Source organism: Lampetra planeri, chromosome 2 (genome assembly GCF_965212315.1).
Source record: "Lampetra planeri chromosome 2, kcLamPlan1.2.h2, whole genome shotgun sequence".
Classification (NCBI taxonomy): Eukaryota; Metazoa; Chordata; class Hyperoartia; order Petromyzontiformes; family Petromyzontidae; genus Lampetra; species Lampetra planeri.
In genome coordinates, this window is record NC_136108.1 from 15,209,361 (window position 1) to 15,233,166 (window position 23,806).

General features: G+C 39.5%; 1 protein-coding gene across 4 annotated transcripts in view; it reads left to right on the top strand.

The window, feature by feature from the left end:
- The window catches only part of LOC144728829 (RNA-binding motif, single-stranded-interacting protein 3-like), a 148,964-nt gene that overhangs the window by 102,885 nt on the left and 22,273 nt on the right, over window positions 1-23,806 (top strand). For 2 of the 4 annotated variants that reach the window (XM_078608516.1, XM_078608540.1), the window contains 3 exons: window positions 5,709-5,866; window positions 17,588-17,646; window positions 21,414-21,505. In XM_078608516.1, the coding sequence (XP_078464642.1) occupies window positions 5,709-5,866; window positions 17,588-17,646; window positions 21,414-21,505 (309 nt within the window). Of the gene's footprint in view, window positions 1-5,708; window positions 5,867-17,587; window positions 17,647-21,413; window positions 21,518-23,806 lie in introns of all 4 variants that reach the window. The other 2 variants (XM_078608525.1, XM_078608533.1) reach the window with 1 other exon arrangement.

Below are 23,806 nucleotides of genomic sequence, written 5' to 3' on the forward strand. Positions count from 1 at the left end.
ATCGGAGTGTGTATGCAGCACAGCCACAAAAACCTACGCAGCCCAAAGTATAGAAATGCTGTCAATTTAAATCCTGGTCCAGAGTCAAGTGGGTAACATTTTGGAGGGAGTCAAAAGATTTTCATATGGCAAGACTGACAACCTTCCATATGAATGGTGGAATTTCCATCTATAGGTCAGGATAACCATTGGAAATGAGTACTGCTCAATGCTCATTTGAGAATTGGCGACACGTGCTGACTTGTGTGACTAGCACTTTTCTGAAGCTTATTTTTAATATTGTAAGGCAAGTTAATTAATGAGGAAAACTTACCATACTTCTTCAACATCTAACTCCACGGCTAAGGAGATGGTGTCTAAGAAATATGGCACTGTACAATTGTATATTTACAAGCTTGCACATGTCAGTGTGTGTCTGTTGTACGTGTGAGCATGCGTGTGTTGTGATAAGGGAAACCTTGAATTGTGGCTTTGTGCTGTTTGGCTTCCGACCGATCTGAGCCCGATCTGAGCCCTCTTTCTTGCCCTGCTTGCCTGTAATGACCGCGTGCAAATGCCAGCCATTAAGAGACCTAATAGCAGGGAGGGGCCTGGCAAAACAATGGCGACTTTCTTAATGGCTCACAGAGGAGCACTTGTTTGGCCGAGGGAGGAGCCTCGTGCTTTGGTGATAGTCAAGAAGTCTTGTGTGAAAACGAGAGGGCTTTTCCACTTTATTGGGAGACATACACTCACTTTGCTCTCACTACGTAGACTGTGTTCTCATCAAACAGCACGGAACAACAACCACCATTCGCCACTAAGTGGCGGTGACTTCACCACGACGCTTGTGCCAGGCCATGTGCACCTTGAGGCCACGTGCAGTGTCGAACGCCCGCTGGCACGAGGTCACGGGGCAGACCCAGGTGCTACGGGTCGACTGACTGAGATGACCGAGATGACTCACACACACCTACATACATTCACACACATACACACGTATACCAATGGTGTTCGCGGCTTTTTAGAGGCACCTTTCAGATGCGTATCTTTACACTTTTGTCACTTGTGCAAGAGTGCAAAATATATAGATTGCAATGTCCTCCCAATGGTGGGAAAGGGTGGCTTGGTTTTGAGTGAACCTGTGTCTGTAATTACAGGGCAAGAGGCAGCCGATTTGCAGGTTGCTTCATCCAGGCACCGCATTGGGAAAGCCAGGCATTCTTGTTTTTCGTAAGATGGTGTTCATCTGGGTCAGCATATGGCAAGTGAGGGGGAAGCAAGAAACTGTCAATCTGTGGGGAGAAAATGATTCTGCCCTGGTGAATCAGATGCTAAAGTCAGCCTGGTGCGCAGTTTTCATGGCGTAGCATGTGTCAGCTTTCATTACTTCTTCAACGTGTGTTTGTCTCCAAGAATGGATCAAAGGCAGCACAGTTCCACTACTGAAATTCCTTTGAGATTGCCTCAAAGATGCAGCGGAGATACGGTTAATAACAATAGGGACTTTCTTTTTTATGCTATTTTAGTCAACGTATCATGAGAAATATCTTCGAAATAGACAATAAAAATTGATACCTGCCACATTAAATTAATATTGAAGATTAAAATTAAGATGTAAAAATTACGAAAGCACCCACACAAATTTAATGATGTGATAACTGCCTCAATGACATGAGTTATGCTACTGGATATGGGTGATTTGCTGTATTGCCCACGTGAGTATTTTATAAGTTGATTAAACTATAAGATATATTGATATTAAGCACGGAAAGATGATACCGTATATTTATTGTTTACGGCTTTATTAATCTGTATTATGACTAAGCAACAGATCGGGCAGTCTTAAAAATGTTAAAAGCTTTTGAATTATTTTAATTAACACAGTAATGTGAAGTGATATTAATTTTAAGTGGTAATTGTAAGTGGTGTTTTATTAGCTAGCTCATGGATGTTTTTTTAAATTTGGCAAAGTTAATTCGTGGCTTTCAACTCTATAAACTTATATATGTAAATTAGCTGCTGTACCGCATATAAAGTACTTTATTTATTTTCTTCAACTTTATTTTTCAACAACAAAAACTACCGCACCGCCCGTTAGCACGTCGGCTACACACGGTGCGAAAGAAGTTCAACATAAAACAAATCACAACATTCCGTTCACGTCCAAGGTAAAAAAATAATTGACAAAAAAGGGAGGGGAATGAAAAAGGGGAGGGGGGGGAGAACAAATCAAAGGGATTCTCGGTGTTACTCAACAGTGATGGACAACAGCGGTGTTGTTACACTGCGCTCCATGTGGTCGAGTCTATCAAGCGATGTGTGTGTGTGTGTGCAAGAAGCGCTCCCATACCCTCCTAAATGTATCTGTCTCCTCCACTTATGGCAGATCCCAGGGGTTCCAGTTGCAGCTGCATTGTACAGTACATCTTATTTATTAATCCCCATGTGCAGTTGTCAGCATAATATGCTGTTCCTGATCGTTTAAAGCTGCGAGCCTCTCACAGTGTGGCACAGTGAATCTGTAGCTGTCTCCACTGACGTTTGGACGTTTTGGAGACAGAGTGACCGCTCCTGAGGTTGAGAAGACAGACTTTTGGTGTAGGAGAATCTAGTTTGGTTGAAACGCTGAATGTTCTGAAGGTTACTGTGTAGCTTTTCACGGTTAAAATGCAAAGCTCTCGGATATGTTTTCTCATTATACCACGTGTAATTCAGCATCATATCCAATGTGGAGCAAATTTAATTTCAGCTCCTGAAGAAGCAGAACGTTGGACATGATCTGAACAATATGCGCGCGATACAACCTGAAACCAACATCACAAAGACATAAATGTTTGGCACGTCCTGGCACAACCACGTTCATGTGTTTGCAAGGCATGCACTGGCAACACTTGGAACAACAGAGGTCTATCAAATGGGATTATTTAACTTACGTGCGCTGGAAGGATAACGTGCTTTAGAATCAGACGGTATGAAAACCACCACATCCTTCGTCACGGATAACATTTCCGAATGCCACCGTTGCACGGAAAATTGTCAGACCTCGCGTCAGTACACTGCTGGAACTGACAACAATGCCTTTGCGTTTGCTGGCCAAATGGCGCATGCGAAAACAAGAGCGTGCAGGAGCAACGAGTCCCCTGTACAACAGAGCAAACATGAAATAACCCCATTTCCATTTCAAACAGTTTGGAAAATTCACATAGCACAATTACTGGTCTTATCTTGGCTTGATAGAGAGGATCAATGAGAATGAGGAAACAGACTGACTGGTTGAATGTTTTATTTATATTCTGAATTTAACACAACATATAATTTAAAAATGTAGTACTGTAACAAAATTGTAACTCATAATTAAACTGCATAGAATTAAGGCTTTGCATATTTTAACTGATACTCATGTTGTCTATAAACCACGTTAAATGTGCGTGGCATTGACCTGATTTCTGCCGTAAAATATATGAATTGGGATAATGCTTCAATGTGGTAGAACTGTCCGATCTGATAATGGATCCAAGAAGTTCACAGACCGAGTGAGATGGCACCATGTCTGTGTGGAGGGGCCATGGGAATTCTCTACGCTTCCTTTATCCTTGCACCTCGTGCATTACGGAGGTGATGAAGGTTTTTTGATGGTTTCCACGGTAGCCGATGGTTAGAAATGTGTGATACCAGAAAACTGATATGTCAACGAGCCATTGCTTGTTGTGAGGCTGAACTGTCATAATAATTATTTAAGTTTTGCTGCTGAATAATTGGAAGGGGGACTTTGCTTAAATAATGTAATTTAAGGATTATTTGACCAAATGAAGACATGCACAGATACACGCACAAATAAAGCTCTCTGGAGGCAGCAAAGTACAACATCTGAAACTCTGTCAGCATTCCACAACTAAATACATCTTTGCTTGCTCAAATATTACACCAATATGTGCATGTATTAAATTCAATGACTTTGCATTATCAATTATTCTGGGGATAATCATATTCAAAGAATGCATTGCAACGATGCTTTGTTGATGTAAAATAACTGCAAGAAATCCATTATACTTGTTTTTATAAAATCAGCACATATTAATGAGCCAGAAGCCCATGGGAAGGATTGTACTGTGAAAAAGCAAGCATGCCAGCATGCCAGTATAAGCTATACACATCATTACACTTCTGCACTTGTATGTGCACATATTTTGAGAGTTGTTCTTCAAATGAAACACAATTGATGACTCATTAATGGAACTGAGTTAATGCGTCCAAACATGACTGATATACCAGACATCCCAACGTTGAATTTGGCTTGTATATCGTATTAAACAAAATGAAGCAATATTATACAGTGAAATGTAAATATGTATTTTATACAGCAATATAAAACATATAGAGCCATTGTTTCACAGACATAACTGTGAATGGCAAATATAGCTCCAGTACAGTAGCTCATATTCATGCATTCGGCTCATTTAGACCAGAAATATGCTCTTGGTGTTTGTGCAAAATGATCAAAGATGATGAGTCGCATATCTCTAGCCCTGAGGAGCGTAATTCCTCAGAGTCATTTCAACATTCAAAGAAGTTTTCATGCTTATACTCATTTATCGACAAGGGCACCCTTGATGAATGTGCTAGGCAAGTGATGTTGAGGCCGTTATTGCTGAGGTGGTGCTGCTTATCCATTGTAGTTAAACGAGGTTTTGTGACCAACAGTGGTTCTTTGTGGATAGTATTCTAAGTGTGAGTGTGTAAGTGTGGCGTTTGTATATTCTTCCCCTGTTCTGCAGGGAGCAGTGGCACGGCGGTTTGCACAGCACTTCACTACAAACCTAGCAAAGACTTGAGTTGGATTCCCGCTCATGACCAATATTAGTGACAGCAAATGCCAGAACCTGTCCTGTACCCTCCCTTACCTAGGTCGGCTGAGCTTTAAATGAGTACCAGGTGATATTTGGAGTAAACATCAGCAATGGGGAGACAAAGGCGACCGGCGTGGAGTTTTCCACCCATCCCCTCATATATCAACAACACTTGCCCCAAAAGACTTGGGGGACCTTTGTCTTTGTGAGTTATGAGTACTATTTTTAAGCATTTATAGATGGATTTGAGCAACTCTATTAGAATATTGTGAGGTCAAATCCCCGATGGGTTCAAATCGATCTTGGGAGTTGATAATGAGCATAAGATTGTGATAAGTTATTTTATTCTGGGACTGGCCCTCGACCGTGAGAGTGACATCGACCATTTCGTGGTTTGAATAGGGAACCACGTTTCCCTTATCTACTGTACAACTGAGCCAGGTTGTTTTTCCACTGCAGGACCCGAAGCGTGCTGCTGACGTCGCGTGCATTGAACGAGTTCAGTTGCACGTAGACGACGGACGGGGTAACGCGGTGTCCTCACACTTTACCGACTGATGTCACATGCAATGTACTTGTCGCTAGGCCCGCCGTTGGCCTAGTTTGACTGTGAGGCCAGAATATCACGGTTGTGTTTCCTATTTGGCACGGGAAATAGCCAGTGGAAAACCAAGTGTACGACGGGGTCCCTGTGCTGGCAAGGCTCAGAATTCCAGTGGAAAAGAAGATGGTGCCTGGAGAAATAAGTTTGCATCTCGTGCAGTAATTCCAATCAGAATTCTTCTTTGCTGTGATAAAAAAAAACACTTTCAGAGATTTGCATAGGAATGTATTTTAATCACAATATTTGCTTGTCTTTTGTTGTTGTTGTTGTTGCAGCAGTCGTACACACAAACTTCCAATCAAATGGCTCCAAGCCCCAGTACACACAGCAGTGCTAACAGCACCAGTGGTGAGCAGCTGAGCAAGACAAACCTGTACATACGGGGGCTTCCACCCGGCACAACCGACCAGGATCTTGTCAAGCTCTGCCAGCCGTGAGTGTTTTACTTTATTAAAGACTCTTTGTTTTCAATAATTTATTTGTACGTTATTGTTTTCCATGATAGTTTACACACACGTAATGCACGATCCGCTTTGATACTTTTAATGATTTGCATTAGCTACCTACACACAAGGTTCCCGTGTTAAATATGATGGGACGGCTCATGCTGCAGAGGATATTCCTAGTGGCTCCCTTTGCTGACTCTAAATGTAAGTAATTTTGAGTATTTACCTTCAGTAAGGAACCAAATGCAAATGTACTATTAGCCATATCCATTCGATAGTTGCAGTGCATAGCTTCTCCAGACCAACACAATTAAATTAATTTTAACTAACGAATATAATCTGCTGTGTCATATAGCTATATCCACTGTATGGTTGTACTTGGAATGCACATTTAAAGCAATTCGAAAAACGTTGTTTGCTTTAGGCAAGTAACGATTCACCAAATAAAACAGTTTTGTAAGCTCTTGACATATGCGTGCAATAGTGCATCTTAGAAATACTTCTGATTAATGCAAATTGCTCTTATACTGCATAGTGCACTATCACTAGTGTGCTCCGTAAGGTGAATAGAACGATCAAGACAACAAATGACGATAAATATCAGAATCGGAATTGTTATTTACCCTGGAGAAATTCTAAAACATAGGACATGGTAAAGCAATCTATGTAATTATGTAAATGGTGAACAAATTGTGTAAACACTTTCATACAATCATAATCTAATAGAAAACACTCATGTAAACAGAGCAATTAATTAATGCAGTAATATCAAGGCAATAAAGAAAAATGATCCTGGAGAAATATGAGCAACCCCGCAGCATGAGCTTGACTAAAGGTGGCGGCCAAGAAAAAAAATTCAGGCAGGGCACGGCACAGTCCGTGTGAAACGATCTTTAAAGCAGTGTTAATGGGTAATGCCATGACCTGATTTTTGTAGTATGATGCACTCTGCTCCACCTCTCAGCCAATATGTATACGAGGTAGGGTTGAAAACTAAAAAGTGTGGCGTTAAATATTGTGGCGACATGTTTTGGGGCTGTGTAGGAGTTTGAAAATGTGAATTAGATGCTACAAGCAAGACAAAAAAACAGATCGGTTCTTGAATAAAAAAAAACATTACCTTGAATCTTGACAAGTCAGTACATTGTCAGCAGGAGCAATTGTTGGCATGTCTCGTGCACATGGTGGTGGTGTTCTAAACCCACATACCTCAAATCGCCTATGGTGGGGGTTTCATGGTCCTTAAATACCATTAAAACATGACTTTAAAACTGAGCTCAGTTTAAAAATGTAATTACCGTTTATTTTACTGAAAAAGCAGTACACTGAATGTATTTTAATGGGTGCAGTTAGACACATTTAGTAAAATTTGAGACTAAATATCCCCAATCTACCTTCAGTATACTCTCTCTTTGTGTTTATGGTTGTGTTCTCAACCCTGTACTCTAATCTCAGCTGCCCACGCAATCAAGTTAAATGTTTTTTCATGAAGTATGCAGATTTTACCATAAACTGTCTGTGCCAATTGTCCCCACTGAACTGTAAACCATCAAGAAATCAAGTCTCGCCTCTCTGTTGCATCTTCTATGAGTATCCAGGAATTACCCATTTAAGACATTTCTCGGGCCTGTATATTTTTTTTATTTTTGGCTTGATTTTACTGCATTCAATGATATTGATATGATTTTTTTCTTCTATTATTATTTTATGACAGTATTTACACAATGTGTTCACCATTTTCATCATTACGTTTATTGTTTTATGATGTCCTATGTTTTTGAATGCATCATATTTATAGTACAACATAAGCATATAAGGTTTGTGTTGCAGACATTTGTTTAATCGTTGGTGGTATGCTCGACTGTGGACCAATGTAGACTACTATTTGACTAATTTCAGAAAGCTCGTGATTGAATTGTATCAATATAAAGGCCATTCATGTAAATTCAGTAGATTTTGGAATAGTTTGTATTACTTAAACTAGGAACATAAAAACTATTGCCACTAATATCAAATCATCTATTTTCTTTATGATGTATGTGGACTTAATTCAATACATTAATAATGATGGTATTTGTTAACGTCCGGCAGACATATAAATGAAAGGATTCACGCAAACATATCCAATGACTTGGATGCATAAAGGAAATTAGAATTACGTCTACAAAAGAGACACTCACAACTGAAGCAGAATGATTGTTTCTTAAGTGCAAACTAATGTCATCATATTGGCCAAGCCATCCATTCAGCTTCCCCCGAGGCTATTTCAGAGCTACCGAACCTGGACATGGACTTATGAGTTGCTGCACAAATCCATACTCGGAAGGAATCCATAATTATTAGTTTGACTAATGGAGCGCATGCTAAGTTTGCGTGTGTCGCAGTACCTAATTCCCTTGGCGCCAACCGTGCAGAAAGCTCTCCAGCTTGCCAGCAAGTGGGAAAGGTGGAACACAACGAATCGCGCCACTAGTCCGTACATAGTTTAGTTCGGTGATAGGTATGGCTATCATCAGCGATAGGTCCATATCCTACTCATGCCGGCACTGGTCACGGCTTTCCTTTTGTTTGCCTCTGGATTGGCATGTGTACCAAGTCCATGGCTGACCTTTACCTTTTATTCGGGTATGCACTTTAGTCAAGTCTGCAGTTTACTTTAAATATGTACCAAACACAAAACAAATGTACAGCACAAGGTCACCTGTTTTGTCATGCTTGCGCTAACCTCATTGGACGCTGACTCTGCAGTATAAACCCACGCTTCCTTCCAGGTCGCTTTGTCTTAACTCGGCAGCAACAGTACATTTTGTTCCTTGAAGTCGAGCACTATGTTACAGCTGTTTACCTTATCTGAGCATGACTGAAAAAAATTGGTTTCATTTCATATGACAAAAATAATAAAAAGGATGCACGTTCAGAATTTGACTATGAATATAAATAAGTTCCTGTTCCTCCAATGTAGGACAATTCATTTCCATGAGTTTAGAAAATGTATTACACAAAGCCACTTCATCATGAAAAAAAAACATTCCAAAAAGATGCTTTTTAGAAAGGATGTGTCTGAAGATTAGATTGTGATTGAGTCGGTTAGGATAAGTTTGACATTGTGTGTTCAGTAATGTTTTTTTTCCATCATTATAGTACAGTAAAAAAAACATACAGCATTTACTTTAATCTTTATCCGTTTTCCCGCTTTTTCACATTTGAAAATGGAATAGAACATTAAACGCACATACTCTACATGTAAGCGATGTCACAGAAATCCCTGGAGGTACTATTATAGATGAAACTGGTCGAAAGGAAATGCACAGAAACGGCATCGAAATAAAATCCCTCATTTGAGAAACAGTTGTGCAAAATGCCTGTGGGGAAAGAAAAATAACACATCCGGAATACATATTTTTGGTCATAATTTTTTTAATTCCAAATTTTTGCATAAGTTTTGAGCTTTGAAGTAAATCTAGTATTTATCCACGTGCGCACAGATCTTCCTCACAATGAAGTCCATTCCTTTTAAAGACCCATCACTCAGTTCTAAATCAAATAAATGAATTGACAGTTTAAATAAACAACTGCATTGGCTTTTTTCTCGAATTGCTTTTATTTATTATCTTTTCAAATATTGCATAGCCCCCGGTGTATGTGTGGCATATATATATACGCGCTTAAAAAGGCGAGTAGGCCTGCTATGCATCTGAAAAACGTTGTAATGGATACGATAACAAATTAGTCTCAGAGTTACCTCGGGGTGGTTTTCCCCTTCATGCCATAAGTCAGTCTAAAAGAGCTGTGCTCAGTGTGTCTAGGAGCAGACTTTGTTATTAGAATTCTAGAGCACATGGGTCAGTGCACCTCATTCGTGCATGCAAAGGGCAAGCATGAGAGGCATTCGAGAGATTTAGCACACGTCACTGATTCCCTTGCCTGCACAGACATATGAAGTGGTTTTAGCATTTTGGTTTAAGTGTACAATTTTAACACATTTCTAAAGGTTTTCTCCCATAAATAAAATAATTATATGCACTATGTACAATGTTTGAGATGAACAATTCGTTATTTTTTTCAATAAAATGAATAATTACCGATGTATCATTAATACGTTGCAACTTTAGAAGTCATATATATGCAGTTTGATGTTGTGAAAACAGCACAGGGATATGTTTATTTTTCTTTAGAGGAAATATAAACCTGGACGTTTTGGACAGGTGGCCAACTTTAATACCATAGGCGATTATTCTTTTGTCTAAAACAAAAAAGTGTTAATTTTGTTGACAAAAAAAATGTAGAATAAGAAGTAATTTAATATATAAGTAAGAGGGACAGTTAAACGGCCACATCAGAGTACGCATATCTCGTTGTAGATGGCAGAGTGGGAACTACGATGAGAGGCAGATGAGAGTGGGTGCTGGTGCTTTTGAAAAAGTGCAATCGGTAATGAAAGAAACCTAACAGTTTTCTTTAAAAAAATAACGTTGGATCCGAAACACGGACATTGACAAAGAAAATGAAACAAAAACTGGAAAGTGTGCAAAGAAGCATGGAAAGGGTGCACGCTTGCTTGTATTACAATGAAGTAGAGAACACAAGAAAGTTAAATACACGATTTGTCTGCGAAGAAAAATAGGTGGACTTTGGCAGGACTCGTCACTATAAGGCATGATGGGCAGGTGGGTGACACTAACGACTGAGTGACTGCCAAAGGAGGGAACACGCTGGCAGGGATGTCCGCAAGGGAGGTCTATCGATGAATACCGGTCGGTTCTAGATTTGAAGTTTTCGTGACTGCTAGGATCCATACTCTCTTTGGTTCTTTCGGTAAAGTCACGTAGATAAAAAAAATGAAAATAACTAAATTCAATCGCGACGTTTCGGAGGCAACACAAGCTTCCGTCATCAGGTGGAACAGCCACAGCAAAATTACGGAAGCTTGTGTTGCCTCCGAAACGTCGTGATTTAATTTAGTTATTTTCATTTTTTTCATCTACGTGACTTTACCGAAAGAACCAAAGAGTAATACCGGTCGTGTTCAGCAGCTCGATGGATTTGTTATATTGCAACGCCATAAGAAGCGGTGCAGGCTGGGGTAGATCTTCATCCAGTAGTGGATAGATCATGGCTGCTCGTGCTAATCACAATGCAGGTTTACAGGATAAATATCAATGCAATGGATTATTCCAATGAAATATATATATATACATTTTTATACTTGATAAATTATAGCTGATGGTGGTTGGTTGTGATTAAATGACTGCAGGCTCTGTGAAACACATTCCTGCGGAGGGAGCTGGTAGGAACGTTGGGTTGCTCGGTCAATGGCCAGGGTCAACGGCGGCATGGTGTATTCCGCAAATATGCCCGACTGTGAGGGCAGCGGCGTGAGTAGGTTAAACGTTGAGTTTTATAAGGGCACCACGGGGTGACCAGCCCCTCCCCACCCAGCCCCACCCCTCCCACCCCCCACACAGCCCCACCCCTCCTACCCAGCCCCACCCCTCCCACCCCCACCCCCATCCCTCCCACTCCCCACCCAGCCCCTCCCACCACCCACCCAGCCCCACCCTCCCCACCCTCCCCACCCAGCCCACCTAGCCCCACCCTCCCCACCCAGCCCCTCCCACCCTCCCCACCCAGCCCCTCCCCACCCAGACCCTCCCACCCTCCCCACCCAGCCCCTCCCCACGCTCCCCTCCCCACCCAGCCCCTCCCCACCCAGCCCCTCCCTGCACGATGGACGGACGGACACAATAATCCCCTGTGGGCTGGTGTAACCAGGAGGTTCCTACCAGTATTAATGTGAGAGTAACTTAGTGCCAATGGTGCATTTTTGGAATACGTACATGAGTGCACAGAACCAACACTGCCTTCCCACCACCATCCCTGTTAAGCTGTCAACTTATAGAGCCACTATTCATCTCTTCCCCTCATCTGGAAGCCCCCCCACCGCCACTCTCGTTTCTTTATCAGACACTTTATTTTTCAAATAAAAGGTTCACCTTTTTGGCAACGGTCACTTTGAAGTCCACAATAAACATTCCTATCAAGTGAGAGTGCTTTGGCCATTCTAGGACTATGGGAATATTTAGTGAAGTAATATTTCTACCGCAGTACCTTTGCTTGTTATAATGCTGAGGTGACATTTTTATTCGAGCGACCTTTCACGGGCACCAGTTTTACTAACTGAACACATTAATTAGTCGCGTGTAATGATTTTTTTTAAAAATGCACGAAATACTATTTACCGCACAGTTACGGTACTGCGTTTGCGTGTTTTAATGTGTAAACTACAATAATGCCATTCGTCTTGGTCACCAAATGCATTCTGTAATGAGCAGGGTTAAGCGTTGTGAGATGATATGACTCGTAGCTTCTCTTGCATACCAGAAATTGCATGCGAGTGCCAAGAAGAAATTTGGACTAGTAATACAGGAATTGATGTTCACAGTATTTATTTAAATTATTGTATCACTTGCATACAGGAGTTGAATTAACATGTTTTGCGTATGAAATATTTTAAATTCCAGAATGACTTATGTTGTATTTTTACCAAGTTATCAGTTCCTACATGGATGATGATGGCTGCAAAATAGCTATAGCCAACTGATGACTGTTGTTTGCTTTCCTGATCCATTGGATGAAATTTGTTTGGAAATTCTAATTAAAACTGAGTGGTAATCTCACCAGTGAAACAGTTTGCCCAGTATGGACAGGAATTTTAAAATGCATACATAAATCTAAAACAATAAAAAATAATATATTGATTTTTCGCTACAATAGTTACAATTTTAATTATGTATTGCAGTAATTCTGTGACCAGAAATGTAGCAACCGTGCAATGGATCATTTACAGATATAATTGAGTTGAAAAGAGAGATTTGATGTGAAATATATAAATGTAAAATTAATTACATTTTAAGTCTTTTATATAATAAAACATCCTTAAAGTAGGGCAAGTCCTCACTTAACGCGTGTTCACACAGTGCATTTTCGCTATAACGCAGTTATTCCATCATGGAATGCTTCACACAACGCGGAACGCACACCGTTATAACGCAGTTTCTGAGCGGTTGACGATTAACTACAGATAGTCCCCGAGTTACGATGGTCCGACTTACGATATTTCGATCTTACGATGGCGATACGACAAAATTGTATGTATGATACGTAGCTTTAGCGATTTCATTTTAGGGTTACCACGATACGATACGTTCAATGCATGTTAAACGTTTTTATATCAGATAGGATTGTTTCCTCAAAAAACGTTCTATTAAATTGCAGTTCATATAGGTAGGCTAAGAATTTACCTTGTTCTTTTTACTTTACATTTTACTGTGCAATACAGTATTGTAATTAATAAATACATACAGTATATAGTTTATACAGTACGGTACTGTAGATTGTTCTGTTTTGCTAAACTATCACCATTCTTTAAGACTCCTGGGTAGGCTAGGCCATCTTCCACTTACGATATTTTTAAATCTTTTATATTAAGTTCACTTGCTTGCTTGCGCGCTTACGACCGTGCAAATTTTTCGGTCGTTTTTTAACCCACTTCCCGTGATCCAATCGAGCTGACATTTTGCACACAGACTCGTTGTGCGTGACAATTTATTTTCGTGAAAATGTTTTTCCAAAATTTTGCACTTTTTAGGGAATTTTTTTTTCATATTTAATTTAAAATACCAATGTGATAAAAATGAAACTCTTACTCAAGAAAAACAGAAATGAATAATAAAATAAAACCGATGCCACGCATATAAAGGATTTATAGTGAAAAACTTTGTTTTTACGGGTTACATTTTTGACTTACGATGGGGTCGTCGTAACGCATCTCCATCGTAAGTAGAGGACTACCTGTATTTTCTTGAGCTGTGCAGCTGAGCAGTATGAGACAGTATGCGGAATGACACAGTAACACGGTGGCATATACCCTCAGTTATTTGTCCCGCCGTCTGTGTGTGCGTCCATCGTATCTTGCCAAACGTTATCGTGACATTATTCATGTGGAAATTGTTTTCACTTAACAAGACACTTTGAAGGAATGCATCTACCGCGTTAAAGGAGGACTTACTGTGCACTGGTATTATGTACAGTATTGTCAAATTGACGTTGGCCCATACATCTACTGACCAAAGTGTTAGCTCTATCTTAATACTGCAACATTTTATAACCTCACTTAAGTTTTCGCCAATTTGAATAGATTTTCATATAGGAAATCTAGAACACAATTGTCTGATACATTCTTGCACGTTAAAAAAAAATTGTTATTCCATGAATATACCTACCAGGGTGAATGGTAGTTTTCAGTCATATGCGTGCTATCTGAAGGCCATGGTCCACTGCTTTGTGATTATTTCATGCCTTTGTGTGCAAAGCAGACTGCACAATTTGCGCGCGTTATTTTTTGACTCGAGAACATTTTCCCGCAACTGATAAGTTAATACGCAATAATAAATGTGTTTTTTCTCATTAATTCTTGCTTGTTAAGAAGCAAGGCGTGTTGCTACGAAAGTAATTTTTTCCCCTCCTATTTTGTTGAGACTTTAATTGCTTGCTTGTGTTGGGGATTATTGTCCCTGAGCAGATGTGTATGGGTCGTGATTGACTGCGTGTGGTTGATACTCACGAGACCCGGGGCGCGTGCACGACACTCAAGGATACGTTGCGCCAGCGCAAGCTGTGTTCCCTCTGCACGTTTAGGGTAACAAAACATGTGTGCAGCCAGCATACACTCATAAGTGGTGACACACGCACGCAAAATCAATCGAGGTGCGTGCACGGTGATTACTTTTCAAAGAGAATAATTTTCATTTGGCGTTGGAATAAAGTGACTCTGGTTAAATAGATTTATAAATTCGTTTTGCATCGCCTTTGCATGTTTTTAAGGTACGAATATGCGACTTGTAGTACTATTTACACTATATTGACTGATATTGATAAAATGTCTGAAATCGTGTGAAGAATGGAGGACATTTTCTAAAGAGCTGAATTGTAAATTAACAATTTAAAACAATCTGCACGTAATTAAATCAAAGTAAAATTTCATAAATTTTCGTTGAGTTAAAAACCAATAGTTTGCAGAAACAAATTGTCATTACAAATTCAGAGAAGTCACGTGAATGAATGTTGTGAATATATCAATGTGGCGTAAGTTCTTGGGGATGATCCGCCAACATTATGCCATGTCATTTGATGAGATCCATCAATTGATCTGCTCGCCAACACACAGCCTGTCCCGAGAGGCACATTATCACGGGTGAATCGCCAGCGAGCAGAAGGAGCGAGGGGGAAAGGGTACACGTGTGGAAGGGAAATGGGATTTACGGTGAATGACCCACCAAGCCAACGTTATACAAAACATTGTGCAATCACATTATGCTCGCTATTAGAGCACTTTAGATTGTTATAAATGGACCCCATTCCAGTGAAACTGTACTTGACATTTTAATCAAAAGGTATTTGGAGCTGTGTAAAAGCTTGCAGAATTCTAGGCTTGTTTAAATTAAAGTTTTGTTCATGGACGTCTGCAAATTATCCGTAAACAAGATCTACACAGACACAAGCAAGTAAAGCTACACATTCGCACACTGGAACTAAACACGTTTTTAAAAATTGTCAATTCACACAAGTAATGTATTTTTAAAGCAAGCAACGTTGACAAATCATTCTCTTGGGCAGCAGCTTGTGATCTGCACAACTACTGTAAGACTGGAGGTCAAACTGTCCCTCGTTTGGGCAGCAGCTTGTGATCTGCACACCTACTGTAAGACTGGAGGTCAAACTGTCCCTCATTTGCATCGTGCCCCTAGCGCCCTACCTCAGTATGGCCAAGCTGAATGCCAAGTCTTTCTTAGTTCATCCCTGAAACCTGATAGTACCTTGAGCCCCTTGAATGAAGGGATTGCCTCTCACGACAAGGCCGACGCTAAGCCAGACAAAGGTCTAAAAGGTGATACAAACAGGTATTCTGTTTGGGGGCACAGAAAGTTGCGGCTTTTTGTGGATGCACGTGATTCGCGTGCAAAACGATTCCGCGATCTCGGCTTCTGCTGAAACGGTGTTGGCATTGGCCCAAGTGCATCTATACTTTTCTACACATTTCAGTATCAACGAAAGGCCATCCCAAAACAACTTAGTGGATATTTTAATTTCTACCTCTTGACGTATGAACGCGGAAATAAAACGATTAGGTGATTGTGTTGCCTTGAAATTGCCCGCTAATTGCCCCTGCTGACGGAAAGGCCTACACTAGAGAGAGGTGTAGAGAGCCTCGCTAGAGAGTATTTGGCCTACTCTTCCATGCTGGCCAGATGTCGTGGAAGAGATGGGAGTTCCCAAACTTTACCCCACCACATGTGACCTGCCAGTTGACTAGCTCCCCCATAAACTAGATTGCACAGTACCATATGCCAATCCTGGAAAATAAAGCAGTTGCGTTTGTATATACAGTCTGTTAAATATCTCAATCAGGATATTTTCATCTCTGAAATGCAAAAATCAATGCAAATATCTAAATAAATAGGAAAGGTAATCGTTGATATGATTAATACATTCATTAGACAGTCGCCACATTTCAACAAAAACTGAAGAGCGCAGTTTTGATGTCACATTGAAATACTGTTTAATATTTTATTATTCTACCTGATCTACCACATGTTTTCTCTGGCTTCAACATTGTAAGAAACTGTTAAAATATATATGTTCAACTAGAAGACTGGGCAGATTAAATAATGAAGCGTCCTATGTTTTTTTAGTTTAATACTTAAACAAAGCATACCTATTTTACTACCTTGGATTTGGTATTGGTAATAAGAGCGCGTGATGCATTTTTTTATAATATGGGTTTGTTTTTACGTGGGTCATCGTGACCATTTCAAGTGCTCAGCAGATTTGTCCATTCCAATCCATTCTTGGCTTCACTCGTACAACTATTTCTGGAATATCTGTGATGACTTGACTCAGAATGATAAATGCATATGTAATCAATACAAGAATAGCTGTGCATACAGTTAGCGGAGGCAGCACTGTGTGTCATTAAGAAAAAAATGTACCCTGATGTGTCACTTTTTGAAATGCAAAAATTTAAACCTTTCCAAATAGTCATAAATATTCTTGGTTCTTTCGGTAAAGTCACGTAGATATAAAATAAAATCAAACTAAAAATGAATAAAAAATCTAAGCAAAAAGACCCACGAGGTTCCACGTTTTAAAAGGCTTGAAAAATTACAAATTTTACAATGGCGAATGGATTTTATTCTACTTTTGTGTTTTTTTTCAGCTCGGAATTCTAAATTAGCATTTCTGATTCTACATTTTTAAATTGACATTTGCTTTATGCATGCATATTTAATTTACTTTGATTTTCATGACATATAACACGAATATCTGCCAAATTACAAACCATAACTTGCACCAGGTAGATTTGCCATTAATGTTATATGCATTTTTTAATTTGTCTTGTTGAATTCTTGTTTGTAATTTTTCAATCCTTTTTAAACGTGGAACAAGCCAGCCCTTGCAAGAATTAGTATTGTGAGAAAACAGGACATTTGTATCTGGAAAGCTTTTACATGAACTTTCTATTGCAAGGCAAGGGCAGCAATAACGCAGTTTCCATGTCGGTCCAAATGGGTTTCGACTATTGTGTGTATTAGTACTGTAATGTGTTTTAATACAACACTACATTGCATTAACCACATTTATGTTCTCAGATATGGAAAAATTGTATCCACTAAGGCCATCCTGGATAAAACTACCAATCAGTGCAAAGGTGAGTTTTCACACGTCTATGAAAGTAAACCATTTCAATTTACTTGATTATTTTAATGTGCCCTTTAAATCAAGGCACAATTAATTACAAATTTAATATTACATTGCAGATGACATTTACTTGGATAACATGCATTTAAAAATAAATTACAACCATTTTGAAAATGGATACAGTTGAAGTTGCTTGTAAGAACATAGGCATTCATTTCGAGCAGTGGCCCTTTTCCATAGGACATACAATCTTGCTTTGTTATTTGTGCACCACTGCCAATGCAGTATCACCAAATCAACTGTTATAAGAACAGTTATCACTTACATTCCACTCATGGGGGTGGGGGGGGTATGCAGAGGGCAACTTCTGTTACAAGCACACTACTTAAGATTTAAACACGCATAGACTTGCTCTCAAGATGTGTGCTTACATCTAGTTTCTGCTTATACAATAATCCTAAACCAGTGGTTCTCAAAGTGTGGTGCTGGGACCACCAGTGGTACTCGACGGTCCTCCAGGTGGGCCGTGGGGCTGTGATGCAAACACAGTGGTTCTCAAAGTGTGGTCCTGGGACCACCAGTGGTACTCGACGGTCCTCCATGTGGGCCGTGGGGCTGTGATGCAAACACAGGTCGATCTGGAAATAATCTTAACGTTTTGGACATTAATTTATATTGTATTCATGATATGTAATAAAACAAATGTAGGTAAACTACCCTGATTAAACTACCCTAAGATCTACATGCCTCCTCCTAAAAAAAAAAACCTTATATCTGTGTTTTTTATATGTTGGTAATATTAATTTATTTTGTATAACTGGCATTTAGAGATAAGTTAATGCGTTTTGTCACCAGCGGTGGGGGGGGGGGGCTGGGTGGTCCAGGGAAATGTTTGCATCGGCTGAGTGTTCCTCGGGCACAAAACAGTTTTTAGAAACACTGCTTTAAACTCAATACCAAATATGAATAGCCACCTATCGATGTTACGTGGTTATGCGAATAGCCCTTATTGTACTTGTGACAATATGGTTCCCCAATATATCAGCACAAACATGGGTTATCTGTGCATGGTACCCCTTATAAGTGTCTTTCACCATTATCACAATCGTTCCTTTCTGTTCTACAATAGCTTCTGCTCTGCTGGTGTGTCTGAGTGCAATGGCCATGGCTGATCGTGTGAGCAAGGCTTGGCTCTGCCATGACATGCACTGATAGCAGGGTACTCACAAAAGCCATATTTTAGCTGTCACAACCTTTTCTTATCTGTCACTCCTTTTGTTTCTGAGGATATCCTTTATTTCCTTCACTCTCTGATGCACCACTATCTTTGACACAGAATTTCAGTCGTACTTTTATTTTGCATGTTCCTACCAGCATGTGTCAAAATAGTCGGCAGATCATCTGTTGTAAATATTTCATCGTTTTACCTCTTTTCACAGGCCTTGATAACAATTATTATGTTTTAAAGAAGTTTAACAATTAAGAATCGATATCCCTGCTCGGTGGAGTCAGGCCTCACTAATGTAAATTAATAAAGCCCTCGACATGCCAACACCCTCGCTGCTGTACACCCATCCTGCCTGCTCCCTTCTTTCTACTCCTGTCTCTGCTATCTCTCCGCTTGTGATGTGGCAGGTCAATTGTCCCGGGTATGTTAATATCTGTATTTTATATACGAATGCCTGGAATTCTCAGATCGTATTTAAATTAACACTGCATGGAATTTATTTTATGATTATAAATTGCCACCAAAACACAAATATCAAGATGGTATCTCGATACCTTGTTGGGATCTACTGTGCTGTATACTAACACCGAGCCTTTCTTCTTCACCTCTGGCTTCAGACCACTGGTTCGAGAGCCCAAGCACAAACGTTTCCTTGGTTCAAAGTAATTTATTTACGTGGCTAACGTGGTTTAAGACCGGTCACTTGCGGTTGCACAAAACTGGCTGGAAAGTGGTCGTTGTACTACTGATGGCCTTCAAAAACTAACATTATGCAATGGGTGGTAGGTGCAAGTGGAAGGAACACTGTTAGTCACTTATTTTTGATCCGGCAATTAAGTCTTTGGCAGGCTGATGGTACTGGAACTGCATGTGAAATGGCACAATTGATTGGCGTAGGCCCAAGAGTGCCGTATGTGAATTGAAGGACATTTTTGTTAAATGTACTTTCACATTTCTCTCGCCAGCTTTGAAATGTGAAGAATACAGAGTAGGGAAGGGCATAATTGCGTCAACAAATTGAATGACACTAAACAATATTTATGTTGCATACATGCTATAACATTGTATCGAGTTATTTCTATCGACTAATAATGCTGGTAACCGTTAGAAACAGTCTCTATGGGCACAGTTTTATTGACACTTAATTTTAATGTACATATTGTATCGATGCTTAATTGCTGTCATAGTTTGCGTTGAAATTAAACGGTGTACCTCAAAGCCACCACTATGAAAATTATACGTTCGTAAAATGTTTCAAGTTTTACTTTCCAGAGGTGTGGACTCGAGTCATGTGACTTGGACTCGAGTCAGACTCGAGTCATGAATTTGATGACTTGCGACTCGACTTGGACTTGCATAACAATGACTTTGTCCCACCTCTGAGATGTGGACTCGAGTCATGTGACTTGGACTCGAGTCAGACTCGAGTCATGAATTTGATGACTTGCGACTCGACTTGGACTTGCATAACAATGACTTTGTCCCACCTCTGTTACTTTCACTTTTGTGATAGGAATTAAGGTGAAGCTTAACAATACTAATGCAATCTGTACTTGTCAAGACACATAATTATTATCAAAACTGATAGGCGGTTGTGTTCATGAAATACTCTACTGCAAGTGAGATCAGTTTAGTTTCATGAGTTTTACGTTGATATTCGTCAAATGTTTTGCAACATTAACCAACCTTTGGTCATGATTTAATGTTTTGTCAACGTTTGGTTTAGCCTGCTCATGTTTACTGATGCATTGCATGGTGTAGTATTGTTATATTGTACGTACAGTGGTACAAACTCAGGACCGCCTTTCGTTCATGAGATGGAAGCCTAAGTATTTAATGGCCTACATTTATATTCGAGTCATTATTATTATTATGTCCACTTAAAATTGTATTTAGGTGGAAATGTTTTATGACATAGTTTGACCTTTGTATGATACACAAAGCTTCATAGCAACTGCAATTGAGAATATACCACTTATTTGTGTGCCTTATTACAAACCAACAACTTTCTAATAGTGCCTTGTGGAAAACGAGCATTTAATTAGACTTCATTTTATTAACTTGCATGACCATAAGTATAACATTTCGTATTTACTCAAAATATATAATGTTATTAAGTGAAATAGCAGAACAATAACACGTTTTTGCTCTCACCCCCATACTCAATGGGGAATACTGTACAGTTGTATTTGCCAAAATCCAGTGCTACTCTGCCAGTTACCCAAGAACATTGCCCGTGTATATTATTATCGTCACACACTCCCGGAACCTCAAAGGTGGCTGCTTAGTCACTGCCATCTCCTTTGCTGATCGAGAATAATAAGTGAATGCCACAACAGTTGCATGCCCTTCAGCCCTGACCTTTTTGCACCTCGTCAGGATGTGTGAATTATTTTCTGAACGCTTACCAAAATATCATTTTATTCACTTCCGATGTATTTTCTTTCAAGGTCTAGGTTCCAGTTTCTAGAGTTCAGTATTATCAATAACATCAAGTCACTTGACTTTATGTAAAGGAGATTTCATGTCCTGCCATTCCTCTTTTCCAGGCTATGGGTTTGTGGATTTTGACGGCCCATCTGCGGCACAGAAGGCTGTGGCAGCCCTCAAGGCCAGTGGGATCCAGGCGCAGATGGCCAAGGTGAGTGATGCGGTGAGCATTTAAATACTTACTGGATTTTTTACATAGAGATTGCAGACATCCATACACACTTACCAGGGCCGCGTAAGCATCAGATATGATTTCAATGGCGGTAATCGGTCAAAAGCCTGGCCCACTTTGATTTGCCATGCCAGAGGCAGTAAAATGAGGAATTTTGATAGGCGTGTTATTTGTGAGATGTTTAATTTCATCTATATATGGTGGTGCTCGTGGTGCGTGACATTTATGATTGATAATATTTTGCATTTTGAGAGTTTGAAATATATTGTAACGTCACATGAGTGTTTTCATATATATATTTACTGAATATCTATATTAGAAAATGTTAAACACTATAAGTTAATTATTTACCATTAGATATTGTGCATCACATGTATTTCTTAATTCATTAGGAATATCTTCTTTAGGCATACCTTTTGGTGGTGTGCAAGTTAATATTGCTTGGTCATTAAATCAGTATCAGCAGATGCAGTATATATAAATACTGTGTGAAAACTTCCCTACAACAAAAATACATTTCATAATCACATCATAAGGATTTACTTCGTAGAATACTTATATAAATTAAGTTAATAAATTAAACATAGACGCAATGTGAACAAATTATACCCATTTTTTTATTGCACCATGAAAGTTACCGCACGTAGATATGTTGCCGTACTGTATAACACGTGGTTTTTTTTTGTATCATGTGTTATTTTAACTTTGCTAAGTATAATACGATGCTAAGGCATAATTGAGTTTTGAACTCTGTGCAAAGTGTTGAAATATAATTTTGGACGTCAGTGGGTGAAGCACTCATGCGCTTCTGTGATAATGAGGTTTTCTCTGCTGCGAATCAGGTGCCGTCGCCCTTGTGACTACGCGTTTTTTTTATTAACGGTTATTAATTGCGAAAGATGGTGTGTCAGTGAAAATTTAATATCGTCAACTTGAACGGAGACATTGAAATCTAAACGATCATAGCAATATCACTGAAGCGTTGCTGAATTAAATTATGAAAGGGTCCATGGAGTATTCAGTCCAAAGTATTAAACTTTGGCAAGAGAGCCGAATGCGTGCGTGCTACCGCAGTACAACATTTGTGATGCATGGCGCTATGCGCATGCGCACATATTTACGCATGATTATAATAACATGTACAAATTAGGAAGGACCATTGCCCGAAAAGTCACGTGACTTTTTTTTTTTCGGGGGAGTTAATGAGGAACGCCAGTGTTTTTATTTCTCTGATAATACGTACATCTTTACGCATTTTCAATAAATTAGACTGTCCTCGCACACATGCTATGAAATGTTTGTAAGACATCGGGGAAAGACCTTAAAATTAACGGGGACAATCTCCATCTGCAGTGGTACAAGCACCGAACATAGACCATTTGTTTTTCACATTTTTACTTGCGATGCGGATAACATTATATGGTAACATTCAAAGATGATACATAAAATCACAGGTATACTCTCATAGTTTTAGAGTCCGCCTGCGTTTCTGATAGTTCAGCACAGGAAGAGACAGAAATTGAGCTATTGGGAAAAAATATTTACAGTCATCAGCCATGATCAGTTCACTGCTGGATGAAGGTGTTCCCAAGGTGCCGCCATCCTTTGGGGTTCTCCTGAGATGTCAAAATCCACCCAACAGCTGATTTCATCGCTCCATCATCTTTAAAATGGAAAAACATCAAGTTAAAACTGTATGAACTTTCGATTTAAAGCTTTCGTGACTGCAGGGATTCATCTTCTTGGTTCTTTCGGTAAAGTCACGTAGAATGGAAATAATAAAATAATAAAAATAAAACATAATTAAATAATTCTCACGACGTTTCGACAGACCTGTTCTCCACCTGAGGACGGCTGCTTGCGTTGTGGCCGAAACGTCGTGAGAATTATTTTATTATGTTTTATTTTTATTATTTTATTATTTCCATTCTACGTGACTTTACCGAAAGAACCAAGAAGATGTATGAACTTTTTACTTCTGTAATTCCATTAAAGTAAATAAATACGATATATACGTTTAACCATATATGCCAAACTAATTGCCTCATTTCAGAATCTAAATGTTCAGCAAGTTTCCTTGGAAATGTAACCAATCGCCAAATTTATCTTAAACGGTCACTTCCATTAGATTACGTGCAACATCTTGCCAAGTTTGCTTGCATAATTTCGGTTGGCTGACGACACCTCAATGGAAAATGTGTTATACAGTATGTACAGCCTTGTTTAACGTTGCATTGGTTCAGTGTCTCCCAGTCACAGTAGTGGAGAAGTGTAATTAAC